This window comes from Medicago truncatula, chromosome 1 (assembly GCF_003473485.1).
Source record: "Medicago truncatula cultivar Jemalong A17 chromosome 1, MtrunA17r5.0-ANR, whole genome shotgun sequence".
NCBI lineage: Eukaryota > Viridiplantae > Streptophyta > Magnoliopsida > Fabales > Fabaceae > Medicago > Medicago truncatula.
In genome coordinates, this window is record NC_053042.1 from 46,970,335 (window position 1) to 46,987,441 (window position 17,107).

The following is a 17,107-nucleotide window of genomic DNA, read 5'->3' on the forward strand; positions in this document are numbered from 1 at the left end:
GCTTCAAGATTCAGCGAACGTTATTATATGTATTTACTTGCAAATTATCAAATTAAAAAGTCTTCACATAAAAAGTTTGACAATAATTTATATGGTGTTGTTAAATATATGGTGTTGTTAAATATAAGATTAATTATGGTTAGTGATTGATTAACTAGTATAACAATATATCACAACTCATCACTAATTCATTTAATTAATATAAATAACAATTTTTTTTTGTTATTAATCACAATCTTCAATTGTATGTTTGAGCTAAATCATGGTTAACAAATATTATGTATATTTGAACATCATTTACATGTTTAATGAGAAGATTTAGTGGCAATTTTGGTATCTCAATCCAATGGTTAAGTTTGAATCGAGGGGAGAAATCAACTATTAAACTGTTACTAATATTTCCTCTCGTCATTTGAACTATGTTATTCATTTAAATTATATTCGAATTTTATCAAAAATATAATTATATGATTTCTTTTTTATAATAATATTTTTTGTCTGTTGCAGTTAATTGATGACAACCAAGGTGTGTCATTAGTTTGTTGTCGTCACACATTCTTTTCTATTTTTTAAAAAAGAAAATGTATATATTAGGGTGGGAAAAGAATATGAAGGCACATAAATTCATTACTGTAAGAAATTGTGAGACCCTCTTGATTGTTAAAAGTTAAATAGATTCACTAAATTATATGATTTCCTCTAATAAAAAAAGAAAGAGTTACGTGATTTTCATATAAGTTTGATAAGATTCATATAAATTTAATTACAGTTTTTAAAGTTTAAACCCTTTAAAAAAAAAAAGTGTGTTTGAAGACTCTTTCTAGCATTTATGTCCTAGCAAAATATCAGTTTTTAGCACTAGTCTATTTTGGTGGATAAAATTGAACTAAAAGATCAAACATTTGCAAAATGTATGTATAAACTTTTTTCTCATTCTTTATCTTTTGTTTGGAGCAAGTATAACCACATTCCACTTAGGACAAAGTGGGACCCGAGATTGAGAACATTAAATCAATGATTTCTAAAAAGATGATTTAAGCAGTGACGAAATGGCAAGTTGGTGAAAGAATCACTTTACCAACGGATGAAAATGACCATTTATAAAAGAAATGAAATCAAGGAACTTTCACGTGTGAATTTGCATGCATCACACAATGGCATGCTCATGTAACCCAGCTCTTTTAGAATTGAACTTTTTCTTTGGATAAAATTTTAGAATTGACCATTGATTCATTGAACCTTCTTTCTACTATTCTCGACAATACTTAGCCTCAAGTACAAAGCCATTGGCATTAAGTATTTGCATGAGTTTATACCTTGTTATCAACAACATTGTAAACAAATTTAGACTAAAAATTTATCTCAACTACACCAATAGTGCCAAAATCAATCCCTTAATTACACCAAGTTATTCAAAACCGCGTGTTTAATTCAAGTCGGCCATATTAGTAGTGTGAGCTTATAGAATTACAATAATTTCTTCTATCTATATGTTAGATTTTGGGTTTTCCCAAAATTATAATTTCTTCAAGTCTGCACGTGCATACCCATATGATTTTTGTAAAGTAACCTGACTAATTTATTTTATTATTACTCTCTTTGAAATCAGGTGGCATTTAGCATGGGAATGGATAGTTGTTTCCCACCATGGGAAAGTAAATTTTATCCATTTGATCAAATAAAGAATATTTTCTTATCATACTCCTTCAACACCAGATTAATTTTACACTATTTTTTATTCCCTCTCTTTCATGTCCCCACTACCAACATCAATCCCACTTCATGTGTTCTTCAAAAGAATCTTCATCTTCACCAATTTTTTCTTCTAAAAACCACAAGTAGAAAATTTTTAGATCTGGAAAATCACGGGAACAACAATTACCACAACCTTTCTTAAATAAACATATTACATCAACATGAAGTCACCCATATTTCCACTCACACCATCATTCTGCTATATAGAAAATTGCAATTGGAGGAAAATCTTTAAATTTTCAGGAAGCAAATTGTAAAATAGGTGTCAATTATTTCTAAGATTTAAAGCGAAAGTTATTATTGTCGAGATTTTTTTTCTTTGTATTCATCCAGCAGAATTATGAATTAAAATAAGAAAACAAGAAGGCAGAATTCCCATGGAAATGCCAAAGCTTGATTACTAGAATATAATTATGTGTTTTCCTGTTGGGATGATGAAGCTTGGTTACTGTAAAATGATGAAACATAGTACCGATTTTATTTTTATTTTTTTATTTTTATTTTTTTGCTTTTGGGGTATGTGAACAAGATGAATATGATTGCAGAAACAATCTAGTGTGGGCGGTCTATCATAAAAGATATGCTCATCATATGATCCGATGGTTAAAAAATAATTTCCCATGATGGGAAACAACTTCTCATTCCCATGCTAAACCCCACCTTGAAATCAATTACTATGAGCGAGAACTCTTAAATTAAGCATATTACTCGCTATTATAAAATTATACCCTCAATTATTTATTACTCTCTCAATTATTTGATTTATCTTTTTTATACCATTAATAAAGGATAATTTTGTAAAATTACTTATAATCTCTGTTTTTCCTACAACATTATTTACACTTCTTAATTTATATGAAATGATCAAAACGTCATATAATTTAAAAGAGAGGAGTAGTAAAGATAGTTGATCACATTTAAGTTATGCTATATCCCCAAAAACAAAAACAAAACAAAAAAATAGCAGTAGTCTATTGTCTTGTCGAGTTTGTCAAACATGTGCAATATTGTACATGTTAAAGCAACTAAAAGTAGTAACTATTTTTTGAAAACAACAATCATTTATTAAAAAAGTTCTAATATAAACTTATAATTTTAAACTTCTTAACATGTGTAAATTTGTACATGATTGAAAAAAATTTGTCTAAATTATCTTTCATGTAAATTGAATCATTAGAAATATAAAAATTTAAATTACATGAGAGGTACTTTAGAGGTATAGTATCATTAAATATGAGAGAAGCATTAACTTTTCCTTGTAATTTCATTCAGAAAGCTATAGTTTATACTTGAGCACAACTTATGCTTAAGTTTATCTTAGAATTTATGGTTAGCCTTAACACAACCTCATAACCGATTTGTGAAGTGGGGATTGTCCTCACTTATAAACACTTATTTTAATCATCTCTCAATTGATATGAGACTCTTTAAGACTCTTTAACTTCCTTTATTTTAATAATTTACATGGAATTTGATTTCTCAACTAGAAATCAATTACATACACCTTCTTATCGCTATTATAAATAAAAATCAACGTTTTAGGTTCATTCAATAAATTGTGTATGTAGTCTATAATATAGACCATGTATATCATTTATTAAATGAATCTAAAAAATGAATTCTTGCTTATAATTATGATCGGATGGAGTATATTTCTTTTTCCACCTTACTGATTTCTCCCGCGTCCTTTGATATTTTTAATTATATAATCTAAAAAGCGTAAAATGGACGTTTAGAAACCCTTCAAAAACTCTCCTTTTTAAAATTTTAGAATCCGAAAAAAGTATGAGAAGGTTGGAGGGTGTGAAAATAATAAACTCATTGTTTTTTGTTTTCGGTTGTACAGGAAAATTCTTGAGTGCTTCCTAATTGTGTTGTTTGAACCAACATCATATATGGCCTATCTAATTTCTCTTACAATATATTAAGACATGGAATTGCCATACAAAATTATTTAATTTACACTTGTATTTCACGTCACATTATCATTTTGAACAATTGAAAGCCTCTACTTCTCGCAGCCATTGCACTACTCCAATATTATATAGCTTTGATTAACCAATTGAATGATCAGCAGCACGTAAGCTTTAAAGTTTAATGTGACTGGTATTCAAGACTTGATCTAAATTTTGTCTACTGAACAATCTTTCAATCACTTTGTCTTTACACCTTTGAGCACATTTTAAGGTACTGCATTGGCTTCTCTTGATTCCAAAATTCGGAGCACTTTTGAGGGCACATGGTCATATCTCAAGAGAATTATTTTTTCCATCCTATTGCCTTCTCGCGCGCCCTGTAAAATTTTTAAAAATGCTCCTTTGTAGTCCGGATTGCATTAGCACCATGAAAAAAAATGTCTAAATGATGAAATTTTGGATTTTGAGGGCAGAGTCCCGTAAGAAGTCTCTTCTAAGGGAATCTTGATCATAAAAACACAAGGATGAAAGTTAGGAAGATTAATATTGTTCTTAAAATGACTATCAATGTTACAAACATGTTCAGAATTGGTGCTGGTGTTGTCCAGATTACGTAATCCGGATTGCATCAGCACCATGAAAAAAAAAGGGTGTAAATGATGGAATTTTGGATTTTGAGGGCGGAGTCCCGTAAGAAGTCTCTTCTAAGGAAGTCTTGATCATAAAAACACAAGGATGAAAGCTATGAAGATTAATATTATCCTTAAAATGACTATCAATGTTACAAACATGTTCAGAATTGGTGATGGTGCTGTCCGGATTACGTAATCCGGATTGCATCAGCACCATGAAAAAAAGAGTGTTTAGGGGGTTTTCGGATTATGTAATCCGAAAAAATCATGTAACGCGCCATATTTTTTTAGATTTCCGGATTACAAAATCCGGAAAAATCCGTAACTCATTTTTTCACCCTTTAACAAAGGAAAACACTGTTCCAGATTATAAAATCCAGAAACTTCAAGAGCATTTCTAGAAAAAATAGGACGCGTGAGAAAAGGTATAGAGTGGAAAAAGTAAATCTCCTACCTCAATGCCATTACACATGACACATTGTAACAAATTTTTACACTTTTCTACAAAACAAATGACATCAATTTACTTGTGGCAAATCAAGAAGTAGAACTGCAAATATGGTCTTTTGATTTATCTTTTAAAAAATATTTTAAGTTGTTTTAAACTAGAAAACTCAGAAAGATAATTCATATTTAAAAGGATAAGATTTAAGTGCATTTCTTTAAATGTTTTTTGCGTGGCTTTTTACTTAAAATTCACTTTTTTTTGCTTATAACAAACTTCAAGATGAATTTGAGAAATCATTGGTTGTTGCGGTATTTTATGTTAAAAACCGCGCACCTAAGAAAATGCACATATGTTTTATCCTATTTAAAAAACAACTTTCAAAATCAAATTTATATAATGGGTTTTAAAAGGAGTAAATTACACTTCCCTCTCCTCAAAGATGTTTGAATTACACTCCCCTCTCCTTTTATGTTAAAATATACATTCCCCTCCCCTCTTAATCAAAACATATTAGAAAATATTTCACTCCTCTCCCTTGAGAGAAGCTTGAATTACATTCCCCTCCCATCTTAAGTTAAAATCTACGCATTAGTCCCTCAATATTTTTTTTTTATTTCTAATAATCTAGCAAAAAAAATAATATAACACACTTCAAAGAAAAATAACATTGCGGTTCATTTTAATATAATTAAATTTTGATTACATATCTTTCTCTATTTTCTTTCACAATTTCATTAACATATAGTTTTAAACCTTATTATAAAATATGAAACAACCCAAAATAAAATTAAAATATTTGAAAAATTACTAAAGTCGATTAAGTATGGTTATTTAAAAGTGAATTTTATACTCTAAATTATAAAATTGATAACAAAATATTTTAATTGTCATTGACATTTAGATTATAAAGAAACGAATTTATATTTTTTAAATGGTGATTCAAAATTAATATATATTATAAAAATATTTATTAATGTTAAAATAGATTAAAGTGTAGTTCATATTTAATTATTAAGGGAGGGGATTGTAATTCAAGCATCTTATAAGAGAGATGAATATAAATTTTACTTTTCAAGGGAGGGAAGTCTATATTTTAACATAAAAGGGGAGGGGAGTGTAATTCAAGCATCTTTAATGGGAGGGGAGTGTAATTTACTCTTTTAAAAACTAAAAAATCAAAACACATTCAAACATGTTCTAACTGTGGTTGTTTTGTGATAACTAATAAGGATTTTAAGAAGCTTTTGGTATAATAAATGTTATTGTTTAGTTTACTGTATTGTTCGAGAAGTTTTATTTGCTATTAATTTTTAGATTATTATATGATATGCTTGTATTTACTTTTAGAATGAAGACACATTTTGACCCTTCAATGCGTATTTGGATTGCCGGGGTTTTAATTGTATGTATATTTTGGCCTCATTACTAAGGGGTTGAGTTTGTTTGGTTGAATAGGTGTTCCGTATATTTGCGGCACCGTTTTGTTTGTATTTTCAGTTTTTCCGTGAGTGTGTATATGCTTCTTGCATTAACTCGACGAGAATAATATTTGCCGTTTCAAAAAAATATATATATATCTAGAGTGAAGACTAATTTTGACCCTTCATAATTTTCGTGCTGATCAATTTAATTCCCAATAAAACTTAAAGTAGTCCCTGACTTTTTTATGCAGAAACAGATTAATCCCTGACTTTTTTAATCCATGACTCAATTGACCCGCACGAAAATTGTGAATGACCAAAATGAGTTGCTCTCTCTATCTATAATACTTTATGCATGTTGATGTTATTTACTTTTACACTCAAAATGAGTTGCTCTCTTTATGTGAGCTGAAGTCGATGCTGAGTATCCAAAATTTAAACCAATATAACTCTTCACTTGAGAATTTTCGACAAAAAAAAAGGGGCTACCAATACTCACTATAACTTCCTTTCTCCAGTGCTTTGAGCAACAATTATAACCATGTTTTACCAAGGACAAAGTGAGGGTACATATCCAGAACATGAACATCAATAATTTTTCCAAAAAATGAGTTAAGCAATGGATATATAAATGGCAAGTTCGTGAAAGAAAAAAAAAAGAATTTTACAATGCATGAAAACGGCCAGTTATATAAAAGAAAACAATTAATTCATCACGGCTTTTGTAACCCATTTTAGAATTGAACACTGAATCGGCCGTCTTTCTACCGTTCCCAGCCATATTTTACCTCAACTATGCCATTAGCATTAAGTAATTGACATGAGTTGATAAGAGTTCATACCTTGTTATCATCATGCTACCAAAATAAGAAGAAAAAAAGTTCTACCTTGAATAAATCACTAGAGCCAAACAAAATTCTTTCAAACATAACCAAGATATTGATTGAAACCTGTGTATTTTCAAGTATGCCATATTTATAGTGTGAGTTGTAGAATGGCAATCATTTCTTCTCCCTATATCTGACAGTAACACCTTGCGTCATTCCAACAAGTTCCTTCAAAGAATCTCTCCTGGGCCGTGCAATCTTGTTGTTAGGATCAAATAGAAGCACTTCTTCAAATGCCTTCAGTGCAGACGGATATTCTTTTTTACTTTCATATGCATCACCAAGATTGTTCCATGCTGTGACATAGCCTGGTTGAATCTTCACAGCTGTCTCAAATTGAGCAATTCCTTTTTCAAGCTTCCCGTCACGAACATAACTGACACCAAGAGCGTTGTAAACCTATATAGATTGATTTCAGGCGATCATTTTCAAAGTAGTTGTCAACAAGTGATATCAGAACCAACCAATAATGGTAGAATTATACAACTATTAGTATTTGAACGGTTGCAAAGGGAGATATCTTTTTTGTGTAAATTATCTAATTCATTGTCAATGTTTAAATATTTATTTAGTTCCTGCAAATACTGTAAAATTTTGGTTTTAGTTTTTGTAATTATTATTATTATTTTTTATTTCTGCAGTATCAGAAACATCTCTTTTTTGTCCCTGACGTCAGCATCTGTTACAAACACGCTGACATGACAAACTGATGTCCATTTGGCACCTGTGGTGGGTTATATTTTGGTGACGTGTCACGGTTTCTCCTATTTCCAATCCAAAGTAAATTCCAAATTAAGCATATACAACTTATTTTACTAGAAATCAACCAAGTCATCTAACCTGTGCAAGATCCTGACTTTCTCCATCCCATTTATCAATTGCTTGAAGCAAAAACTTGGTAGCAGCTGGGTAAAATTTCCTCCGCAGCATCACTGCACCGAGTTCAAACAGCTCAGTCGCACTTGCATCACCGCTTCTGACTTGCTCCTGAAATAATGGAAGAAAATGAGAAAGGAAAGACAATAATAAAACAGCTAATTCCAAGTGGCTTGTGTATATATCATGGTACTAAACCAGATAAAAACAGAACCATACAATAAACATGTACAATTTGGACCCAGATCGCCTACAGGTATAACTCCATGCAGTAAACGATCTCGGCCGATAATCCGAGATCCGACATCTCAGATTACACAAAAACAAAATTAGCTTTAAACGATCTCAGTATTTCATTTGAGATTAGACGATTGAGATCAGTATTTGTGCCACGCAGTTATTGCACCAAATCCAAATCCATTAAATTTAGGGTCTAATCTCCTTCTTACTTGCAACTCTTTAGCAGAAAGGTCAAGCTCTCTGCGGACAAGAACTTGGCGAATCACGTAGTAAGTCCCAGCCCCGAGCAAACCCAACAGCAGTAGCAAGTATATTAGTTGGATTCCTAGGTCAAACAACTCCCCGACCTGATACATCTCATTTATCTTCACTGAGTCACTTGCATATGAAACATCAGGAGAAATAACTGACATAGTTTGTGCAAACAAGAATGCTGAAACCCATTTGGATGACTTTCTCCAATCTTGAAGATTTTCCACTGAGAAGTCATTCACTGAGAATCCAGAAAGAGAATATTAAAAAAGGCAATGACTCAAGTGTGATTATTGTAACTCAAAAACAATTCTGAATATTTGGCACATTCATCAATATGCATGTACATCTCAACATGTCTTTACCATAATTTTATCGAAAGTAAATGCATTTTACATCATTTAGATTATGTTTATTCTAAATTGATTATATTGCTCATTCTTCTCAGGTCTCAATGCGGAAGAGTTTATTATTGACTCCAGGAAGGATGCATCAAAGCATCTACACAATACCTCACTCATGATCTTAATATTATTTTCGTTAATGATATAGTATGTCATCCTAATCAATTAAGATAATAATAAATTTTACTCTTTTACCTGCGCATAGTCTATATCCACTTATGTGATTAACCTAGGAACTTAGGGAAAAGTTAAATGCACAAGATTGGCATGATAATTTAACCAGTAGTTCATCCCTACAAACCTCATGATCACTTTTCTTTATGTTTTCTTAATTTTGGCATAACAATCAATAGTATATATAGCATTTCTTGATCAATATATGACACAATGTTTCAGAGGTTTATCAAAATGAAACCAACAGCATGCAGGAAAACTTGATATCAGCAAAATCATAGACGTTTTACCCTTACAACATTTTCCATTTTTCTATAAAATACATGACATTAATTCACTCATGGTATGCAAAAAATATTATGGATAAGAAAAGTGAAAGAGCAAGAACAGGGAATTACACTCGGATTGTTTTGTGAAAATGGTTATAAGGGGTTCCATTGGCATTGCCCTTTGAAACATCTGTCTTCGTCAATGATAGAAGGAACAGCAAAGTAAAATTAGTAGCCAGAAATCAAGGTTGTGAACATAAAGCATGAACTAAGAATACTTGATGTTCAAGACAAAACTAATATTGGTATTATGAATGAAGTTCATGGTTGGAATCACGGTGACCGTCACTCCAAACATGCCTTAGTAAAAGCAAGTCATTGAGTTAATTTTGTTAGGTAAATAGAAGATACATGAATGATATTATTAAGTGGAAAAAATGCTTAATTTTGGTGTAAAAGACATGAAATCAAAACAACCTGGAGTAGAATCCTACTCTTGACTGAATCAAGGTTGTCTCCATGTGAAGTGGATCCTATTTGCTGAATTCCCAAGGCTTTAATCTTTCTGTAAACAGTGTTCCAAGTTACTAACCAACAATTAACCATGCATCATAGTGAGCAACAAAAAAGTCTAACAATATGTAACACGCTAGAAATTCAAAATTCCTTTTTCCTAAACATTCCAACACAAATCACTACTGAATTGAAAACAACCCACATACACATGTAACTTGAAAAGAAAAATGAACTTAAAAACAGATGACACAGTTACACAATTTAGTAAACAACATTATTAATGAGTTAACAAGATAAAAAAAAATGAAGCAGCACCCCATGAAAACATGATGCTAAAGTTTTAATCTTTTATTAAAAAGGTATAAAAAAAACTGAGAGAGAGAGAGAGAGAGGAGATTGAATTACTTGAATGAGCATGGTGATGAAGTGGTGAGTTTAGAAGAGGGAAGAGGTTGAAAAGTGGATTTGGATGGGAAGATAGAGGAAAGAGAAGGAGAAGAGTAAGGGAAATGAGTGAAGGTGGAAGTGGAACCACTCATCTTCAATTTCATCTTCGGTTCCTAATTTAGACAGGAACAGGAAAAAGAACAGGGGGTGGGTTATCCGGCAAGGTGCGTTTGTGTTTGTTTTTGTGTCTGTGTCAGTTCCTTCCGATGGGGATGACGTGTACCAGTGATGATAAAACGGTTGAATGGTGAATCCATAAGTCTTATGGATAGATTGATTGATTACTCTATTAATCAACGGTTTGTTTGGATAATGGCTGCTAACTTTCTTGAGAGGCATAATTAAAAATAGTTTAAACATGATTTTGTTTTTGAAAATATATCATTATTTATTTGAGTCCTTCTAAAAATAATTATCTTTAGTAGTTGAAATATGTGTGATTATTAATTACATTTTTCATATGTTTGACTATGTTTTCAAGAGAATATTTTTATTTATGGTTTCCTTAAACACTTGTTAGCAAGACTTATATTAGAATTATCATCTTAATATATTTCAATTTGTTTTTTGATTGAAATTTAGAATATTTAATTTAATACCTATTAAAAGACTAAAATGAATTTTTACAATAAACCATTTTAATATGAATAAACTTTGCGGTAACTAAAATAAAATAATAAATATTACTCCCTCGTCCTTACATGTAAGCATCATTTTTCTCTAATAAAAGAGTGCTTACATATAGGGACGGATGAAGTATAAATTAAAAAAGATATATTAATAAGGACTAAGAACCCGTTTGTTATATTTTTTTCACAAAAAAATTATTTTTTTTAAAATAATCACTTTTAAGAGTTTTGCATCTGTTTGTTACAGCTTTTTAAAAAAATCATAATCTAAAAATAATCTAAAGACAACTTCAAATGAGAAACTGTTAAGAGCAGCTTCTTAAAAAATAGATTTTTTTTAGAGGAGAGAGAAAATATGTTTTAAAAGATTAAACTAATTTTGTAACAAAAAATCCCTTTTATATAATTGTATCCAAACAAATTAAATTATTTGTTGAAAAAAAGTGATTTTTATCGTGGTAAACAAACGAAAAATAGATTCTGATTTTTCATAAAATCTCTAAAATATAATCTCTAAATTATTTTATGTGAAAATCACTTTTATTTTAATCCGTGACAAACGGACCCTAAAAGTACTATAAAATTATTTTTACAGGGGCTAAATTGAAAAATTATATATTTGAAGGAACCAAAAATCTAGTCAAATTTATTTTCTAAAAAGATTAAAAAAGCTTCCTCCATCCCATTATTGACCATTTCAAAAAAAAAAAAAATTATAAATTACCTTTATAAAATATGTTTTTTCTTTTCATAAATGAATCTAGAACTACCAACAAATATAAGACTTTGAAGCTCATTAGGAGGAGACTCTGAAACTACTACATTTCAAGAATTCAAAGACAGACTTTGCTAGCCAATGAGCACATTTGTTGCCTTCACGCCTAATGTGAATAACTTGATTATGCCAATCTCGCTGAAGGATCTCTTGAATACGCTGAACCAGAGAATAAAAGGTTTCATTAATCTTACAATTGTTAGTAACCCATATTAATAAGCACCTTTGAGTCACTCTCAACAATCAAGTGAGACAAACCCTCTCTCTAAGCCATATCAAACCCTAGATAAATACCCCCCATCTTAGCATACATAGCATCACAAACTTCAATTTTGCGGCTAAAATCCTTGATCCACCCGCCAACAGATTGCTGGAGAAGTCTGCCACAATCTGCAAGTCCGCCACAATTAAGTTTAACCCAACCGCCCAACGGCCTTTTCCAACTAATATACACAATTTCCTTATGATGAGGATTTTTATGCAAATGATCTAGAGATACTTCTTCAACGACCCTAATGAAATTTTGGATGACATGAGTTGGATTATCTGGTCTTAGGATTATAGGGAAGAAAAATATATTTAACCTCAAAAAGAATATTATAGTATGATTTTTTGTCCTCGTGAGCATAACTCAGTTTGCAGGGACATGTATTGTTATATGCAGGGGTCGAAGTTCGAACCCTAAACATCCCACTTATTCATTTTAAAAAAGATGATTTTTTTTTTTAGAGTAGCTTAGCGGCTAGAATTCATTTTTGAGTTCTAGCCAAAGTAGTTAGGAAGAAGAAATGAAAAATGAAACCAACCAAAGTAGTACACCAAACAACACAGCAACAGTGTTGTAAGTGTCGTTAGATTCAGTGATTCAAGTAGTTGAAATCTCCGTCCACTTTCGATGAACACGAGGATACATCTTTTCTATTTCACTTAACAAACAACAAACATTCACTTCACAATACATACATTCCTCGTTTTCTTCAATTCCCCATTTTTCAACAATGTCTCACCTTCTTCAAACATCCTTCCTCTCTTCCTCCACCGTCGTCCGCCGCACACCCACCTCCCTGTACCGCACCACAAACCGCATCATTGTCCGCGCCAAGATCCGTGAAATCTTCATGCCAGCACTCAGTTCCACAATGACCGAGGGCAAAATCGTCTCATGGATCAAATCCGAAGGCGACAAACTCTCCAAAGGCGACAGTGTTGTCGTCGTTGAATCCGATAAAGCTGACATGGATGTCGAAACTTTCTACGACGGTATTCTCGCAGCTATTGTTGTTGAAGAAGGTGATGTCGCCGCCGTTGGATCTCCCATCGCATTTCTCGCTGAAACTGAAGAGGAAATTGAACTAGCTAAGGCCAAAGCTCTTTCATCTTCTTCATCATCCTCTACTTCTCCTTCTCCTGCACCCTCACCTGCGCCCGCACCCACACCTGCACCCGTAGAATCTCAACCGAAGAAGGTTGTTACAGCGGCGGTTGTTTCCAAACATCCGGCGTCGGAGGGAGGGAAGAGAGTGGTGGCATCACCCTATGCGAAGAAATTGGCTAAGGAGTTGAAGGTGGAGTTGGGACAAATTATTGGGACTGGACCTTCAGGGAGGGTTGTGGCGAAAGATGTCGAGGCATTTGCAGCTATAGGGAGTGTTGCAGCGACGGCCACGGAGCCCGTAAATACTGCGGTTTCTGGTGTTGAATTGGGGACTGTGGTACCGTTTACGACAATGCAGAATGCTGTGAGTAGGAATATGGTGGAGAGTTTGGGGGTCCCTGCTTTTAGAGTTGGATATACTATTACCACTGATGCACTTGATGCTCTCTACAAGAAGGTGAATTTTTTGTTATCAATTTCATTATAATATACTCATAATGATTACATTTGATGCTAGCTAGATGACAATCACACTGGTCTTTGGACATTATATATCAAATTACATAATTCACCACTTATTGGGATTTTTGATAAATGGATAATTTACTAAGATCTTTATAGAACTTTAATGATTAGGGGGAAAATTGTTGGAAAAGAAACTATCAGCAAATTTCAGGACACTAGACACAACACTGACACGTTGACACTTATAATAATTTGAGAAAATGAAATAATTTAATGTAACCACATGTGTCATTGTCGTGTTGGTGTCGGACACCGACTCATGTCGGACACGAGACACAAATTTAATATGAAGTGTAAATGCTACATAGATATTAGATGCTAGCCATGTATGATTGATTGCATGTTCTTCATGAAGTTGTTGTTGCAACATGCTGCTGGCAGTTTATAATAGTTTGATGTCTAAGTTTTTCAAATTATTCTGTGAATACCTTAAACTTGTACACTCATGTTCAAACTGTTTTATATATGTTTATTGATTTTGTTTTATTTTATAAAATATCAGATCAAGTCAAAGGGAGTTACTATGACAGCATTACTTGCTAAGGCTACAGCACTCGCGCTGGCTAAACACCCTGTTATAAACTCTAGTTGTAGGGATGGTAATAGCTTTACATACAATAGCAGCATCAACATTGCAGTCGCTGTGGCTATAGATGGTGGTCTTATTACACCGGTGCTTCAGGATGCTGATAAGGTGTTTGATACTCTATTTTGAGCTGCTTATAATCTAACGTAAAATTGGGCTCAATTGTTGAAAAGGTTTGTTTGATGTATATTCTAGGTTGATGTTTATTCATTGTCTAGAAAGTGGAAGGAGTTGGTTGATAAGGCCAGAGCTAAGCAGCTGCAGCCTCATGAATACACCACAGGTACAGTAATTGGGATTTATTTTATATCTTTGAACTTTCCAATTTATCATAGAATCCTTAAATTTGTGGGTAGGGACTAGGGCGATTAATAATTAACTTAATTTAACGTAGTTCGAGTCTTATACTATATGCATAGAATGTATCTTTGTCCAAAAAATTAAAAAATGGCCTGGAGTTTTCAAACATAAATGACAGCGGTTGAGTTCATGATGTGTGTATTGAATTGGTTAAATCCAGTCTACAAAACCCACATGGTTTTATTTTCTTGGGCTCGATTCTCCTACAATGGTGAAGTTAATGACTGACAAAAATTGATAAAATCCTTGATGAAAAGTTTGGCTAACTCTGCACATATGCCATGTTTTAAGTTGAACCGTTAGTTTTATCTGTTAGATATGGAAATGGAATGTGGTAATAAACGAATGAAATGTAATTTGTGAGGCTTCTGGAGTGGACTAATGTTGATATTTGCAGATCTTCTTCTTTTTATAATTGCAGATCTTCTTCTTTTTATAAATAAATGTCTAAATTGTTGAAGTCAAGCTTTGACAATCAACATGTTATTTTAGAAGAACAAAGTTATATAAGCTAAAGGAAATCCGAGTTAAAATCGGTGCTTCCCTGACAAAACTGAAGATTGCATTTGAGTCGTAGTCAAATTTTAATTTGAGTGCTAAGCTATTATATGAGGGGTGGTGATTATGACGACAGAAAATTTGTATACATCAACTTTCTAGAGGTCCTGATGATGTTCCTTAGCTGTATTTTTTGAGGTTTACAATTTGAAGAGTGGTTTAAGTTAAGGTTGGAAGAATAAATCTGGGTTTGAAAGAATTAGCATGAGAGCTTATGTGGTTAGATCATGCCTTAGACTAGATTTGTTAATTTTGCGAGAATAGGGTTTACAAAGCATGAAATTAATGATTTGAAAAGTTCACTGAAGAGATAACTTGAAGTCGGGTGTGGCTGTGGTCATAACATTCAACAGTAATGTCTTGTGGTCAGTTACAAATTGGAGAGAATTACAAAAAACACCTGACAATTTCATAAACAATAAAAATCATGACCAACATCTTATCTTATCCCACTTTAGTTAGGCTAGCTACACGTGTCGACTCCATGGAAGACCAAAGTTTCAGTAAAATCATTTAACTTAAGGTCTTTTTAAAAGCTTTTCCTATTTCCCCCCTCTATTACCTTTTTTAGTTTGGAAAAAACTTATTGTTGCGAGAGTTACACAAGAAACACAAGAATTCTACATGGCTGCCTGTATTACACATAATAACCACTCACTCTTCTGTGTATGGTCAGCCAGAACTTGATTGGTTAAATATTTAATTTAAGGATTCTTCTCTTTCTTGTATAAATCCTTTGTAACAAATAGCGGTACTCTTTTAGTTTTTGCATCTTAATGTTTCCACCGAAGTTTATGGTGCTATTGTTTCCCCTTTTTTTAGACTAAATTATTCCTAGTACAGTTCTACCTCGTATATTCTCTTTATTTGTTTCTGCCATGGTAATCTCTAGAATAAACAAGTTAAACATTATGCTTTCTACCAAAAGAACAAGCTATATAATGTTTTTACAGTTGAATTTTGACATTCAATTGGGCTAATTCAAAGACTCTTTTCTTCTGATATTTGCCCCTGCTTCACTGATTTCTGTTGTTTCTCTAGGTACTTTCACTCTTTCCAACCTGGGAATGTTTGGCGTTGATCGCTTTGATGCTATTCTGCCTCCTGGAACCGTGAGTTATCTTATTTGTGATCTAATCGAAAGTGACGGCGTACGTGAATTTGATTGTTTGTGGGTTTATTTTTGTAGGGGGCAATTATGGCAGTTGGAACATCACAGCCAACTGTTGTGGCTACTAAGGACGGTCGCATTGGCATGAAGAATCAAATGCAGGTATGAGTGTTCAGACATTTATATATGTTGGAGTATGACTTATTTATTTTTGGTTAAAGAATCGTAAATCGATATCCAGACTTCTGTTCTTTTATAACTGAAGGAATGCAAATTTGCAGGTCAATGTTACAGCAGATCACCGTGTAATCTACGGTTCTGATCTAGCTCTGTTCTTGCAAACTCTGTCTCAGATTATTGAGGACCCTAAAGATCTTACTTTCTAGTCTCATTTTTCTATATCCTTATGCTGCATAAAAAGAGTTTATGATTCCTCTATTCGTGGATTACGGATTATTGATCGTCGAGAAGCACAATCTGAAAAGCCAAATTACTATTCACTCAGGATTGTGCAAAGAACAGGAGCAGAGTTTTGAATAGGAAAGCTGAGCTGTAGTTTCTTAAATGAGATTGAGTCAAATATGTCATTTTTCATTAATACCATCTAATTATAAATTTGTTCTTTTGGTTGCCCGTTGTCGTCCAATAATGTCCATTATTTATGTGAGAGCATGAAACTTATTTTAGAATCCTGTCTAGAAAATTGAAACATGGGAGATTGAACAATGATTACGTTCTGTTAAGTGTGATTGTTGTGACATTTTGTATCAATGGCAATGGCAATGACTAATAAAAAAGCTGGTTCCACCAAAGTTAGGGATACACAAAGCCTCATTTCCAATATTGAACTTTTTTGAGTACAAAAATCTACACTGTCTTGGTTATTTGGACAAAAATTTCACCCGGATACTTGTACAAAAAAAGAAGATCAACATGCTCCCAAAGCTACAT

At 32.5% G+C, this 17,107-nt stretch overlaps 2 protein-coding genes across 3 annotated transcripts; one reads left to right on the forward strand and one right to left on the reverse strand.

Moving 5' to 3' along the window:
- Positions 1-6,842: 6,842 nt before the first annotated feature.
- On the reverse strand, positions 6,843-10,496 carry LOC25484956 (tetratricopeptide repeat domain-containing protein PYG7, chloroplastic). Of its 2 annotated transcripts, none has more exons than XM_013614051.3 (6): positions 10,196-10,496; positions 9,752-9,839; positions 9,404-9,464; positions 8,385-8,668; positions 7,900-8,046; positions 6,843-7,458 (listed from the first exon to the last, which is right to left on the reverse strand). In XM_013614051.3, the coding sequence occupies exons 1-6, from the start codon at positions 10,339-10,341 to the stop codon at positions 7,174-7,176; spliced, it is 1,011 nt and encodes a 336-aa protein (XP_013469505.1). In that variant the 5' UTR covers positions 10,342-10,496; the 3' UTR covers positions 6,843-7,173. The 2 variants fall into 2 exon arrangements, with proteins under 2 accessions (XP_013469505.1, XP_039685824.1); XM_039829890.1 differs by having other exon boundaries at positions 9,752-9,861; positions 10,196-10,337.
- Positions 10,497-12,426: 1,930 nt separating this feature from the next.
- On the forward strand, positions 12,427-16,978 carry LOC25484957 (dihydrolipoyllysine-residue acetyltransferase component 5 of pyruvate dehydrogenase complex, chloroplastic). The gene is made up of 6 exons (XM_013614052.3): positions 12,427-13,473; positions 14,044-14,235; positions 14,323-14,410; positions 16,087-16,157; positions 16,235-16,318; positions 16,438-16,978. The coding sequence occupies exons 1-6, from the start codon at positions 12,640-12,642 to the stop codon at positions 16,540-16,542; spliced, it is 1,374 nt and encodes a 457-aa protein (XP_013469506.1). The 5' UTR covers positions 12,427-12,639; the 3' UTR covers positions 16,543-16,978.
- Positions 16,979-17,107: the final 129 nt, after the last annotated feature.

Excerpts from the sequence above, each read along its gene's own strand:
- LOC25484956 (XM_013614051.3), bottom strand. The coding sequence starts at position 10,341 with ATGAAATTGAAGATGAGTGGTTCCACTTCCACCTTCACTCATTTCCCT. Across the intron at positions 9,840-10,195 it reads TCATCACCATGCTCATTCAA|AAAGATTAAAGCCTTGGGAA; the intron begins GTAATTCAATCT and ends CACTGTTTACAG. Across the intron at positions 8,669-9,403 it reads TTTCACAAAACAATCCGAGT|TGAATGACTTCTCAGTGGAA; the intron begins GTAATTCCCTGT and ends CTGGATTCTCAG.
- LOC25484957 (XM_013614052.3), top strand. The coding sequence starts at position 12,640 with ATGTCTCACCTTCTTCAAACATCCTTCCTCTCTTCCTCCACCGTCGTC. Across the intron at positions 14,236-14,322 it reads TGCTTCAGGATGCTGATAAG|GTTGATGTTTATTCATTGTC; the intron begins GTGTTTGATACT and ends TGTATATTCTAG. Across the intron at positions 14,411-16,086 it reads GCCTCATGAATACACCACAG|GTACTTTCACTCTTTCCAAC; the intron begins GTACAGTAATTG and ends TTGTTTCTCTAG.